This window comes from Sinocyclocheilus rhinocerous, unplaced genomic scaffold (assembly GCF_001515625.1).
Source record: "Sinocyclocheilus rhinocerous isolate Xijiao unplaced genomic scaffold, SAMN03320098_v1.1 C36678350, whole genome shotgun sequence".
Lineage (NCBI taxonomy): Eukaryota > Metazoa > Chordata > Actinopteri > Cypriniformes > Cyprinidae > Sinocyclocheilus > Sinocyclocheilus rhinocerous.
The window spans coordinates 1-1506 of record NW_015784774.1 but is presented as its reverse complement, the minus strand read 5'-3'; the positions used below and the strand labels follow the sequence as shown (position 1 = coordinate 1506).

The window sequence follows — 1506 nt, the reverse complement described above, 5'->3', positions numbered from 1 at the left end:
TAAAATAAAACTCCAGAAAGGTGTACAATATGGGACCTTTAAATCAAAGCAGATGCAAAGTCGTCTTGTTTTCTGGGAAATGTATCAAAATGAAGTGATTTTATGATGGAAAGGACATAAAAAGGACAAATATCTGAACTCAGAAAATGTCTGTTTCTTCTTGTTTTAAACATGGACTAATTTGGTTAAAATTTTTATACCTTCAGTTTGCATCTCAAATAAATGTATCTTGATTTAAGAATGTTTTAATATTTGTATTGGAAAACAAAACTGAAGAAGATATTCATTGTTTTGCATTGCATGCAACATTGAATGCCATGAGTTTATAGATTTAAGACTTTCTGCTACTTTCTTAAGACTTTAATTTGTGGAAGGGCAAATTAAGAGATTGAAACCGTGTTTGTTAAAATATGTTAATGTGCTTGTGATCGACTCACCCTTGTTCTCGGACAGTTCTCCGATGACCCAGGCCTGCTTGCCTGTGCTATTCGCCACCAGTGAAATGTTGATGATGTGAGACAGTCTCTCTGAATCCAGATTACAGCCCACACCGATCACCTGAGTGGGCAGAAGATGACTCTGTCTCCAGGCAACATGTGTCATAACGTCCACTGTGGACAGAAAGGTGAAGAGGTCACATACATGGTCTACAAAGCAAGACTTTGCTGTCTGTTAGATTTGAGATGAGTAATTGCTTATTAAATTGTGAAACATTCACTATAAGAATAGAAGAAAATAAATAGGGCCGATTTTGAATTTCAGTTGTCTTTAAGCAGAAGCTGAGCGAGCAGAAGATGACTCAGTGTTTGCGAACCTGGTTGAGAGGCGATGAGCAGCACGGCTTTCGGACTGAGCTGGGCGAGACGAGGGATGATGCCTCCGTACATGTCCACATTAGTCTGAACTACACTCAAATATGACTGCTCATCACTCCAGGCATTGGCTGTGATCACCACCACCTTAGAGCCCGCCGAGGCCGACAGGTCTGTGACATGAAGAAGAAACACACTCTGTCACCAGCTGCTGTGTTTGAGAGGCTGAGTAAGAGCTACATATATGTTATGACTTTGTTGTGACATCTGTCCCTTCACCTGGGATTATGTATTATAATTAACAAAAACTCAAATTTAAAATTACACATTTTTTTTGTTTTAAAATAATTAACTGAAATATAATAAAATATTTTTATAAATCGTATAGTTGTTAAGGCAACATTTCTTCATTTCTTTTATTTTAAGTTGGAAGTTCTAAAAGAACTAAAACAAAAAAAAATGAAAACTAAAAATTAATAAAAACCTAGTATTTATTAATTTGTTTTGTCATTTTTACTAGTTCTTTTTATATGTCTATTACAAATTACAAAACAAAAAATTCCTAAAATTTTTAATTTAATTTAAAAATAAAATGAAATTCAAAATCTAAACAAAAACTATAATAATATATCAATTACATTACATGAATACTAATCTTAACATAATGGAGTGCTAAAATTATTAATACATTGTT

At 33.7% G+C, this 1506-nt stretch overlaps 1 protein-coding gene across 1 annotated transcript; it reads right to left on the bottom strand.

The window, feature by feature from the left end:
- Positions 1–422: 422 nt before the first annotated feature.
- Positions 423–985, bottom strand: LOC107736403 (ubiquitin-conjugating enzyme E2 variant 3-like; the record flags this gene model as incomplete). Its single annotated transcript, XM_016547824.1, has 2 exons — positions 423–611; positions 815–985. Coding segments are annotated over 2 exons (360 nt in total), but the record flags the coding sequence as incomplete, so codon positions are not given.
- Positions 986–1506: the final 521 nt, after the last annotated feature.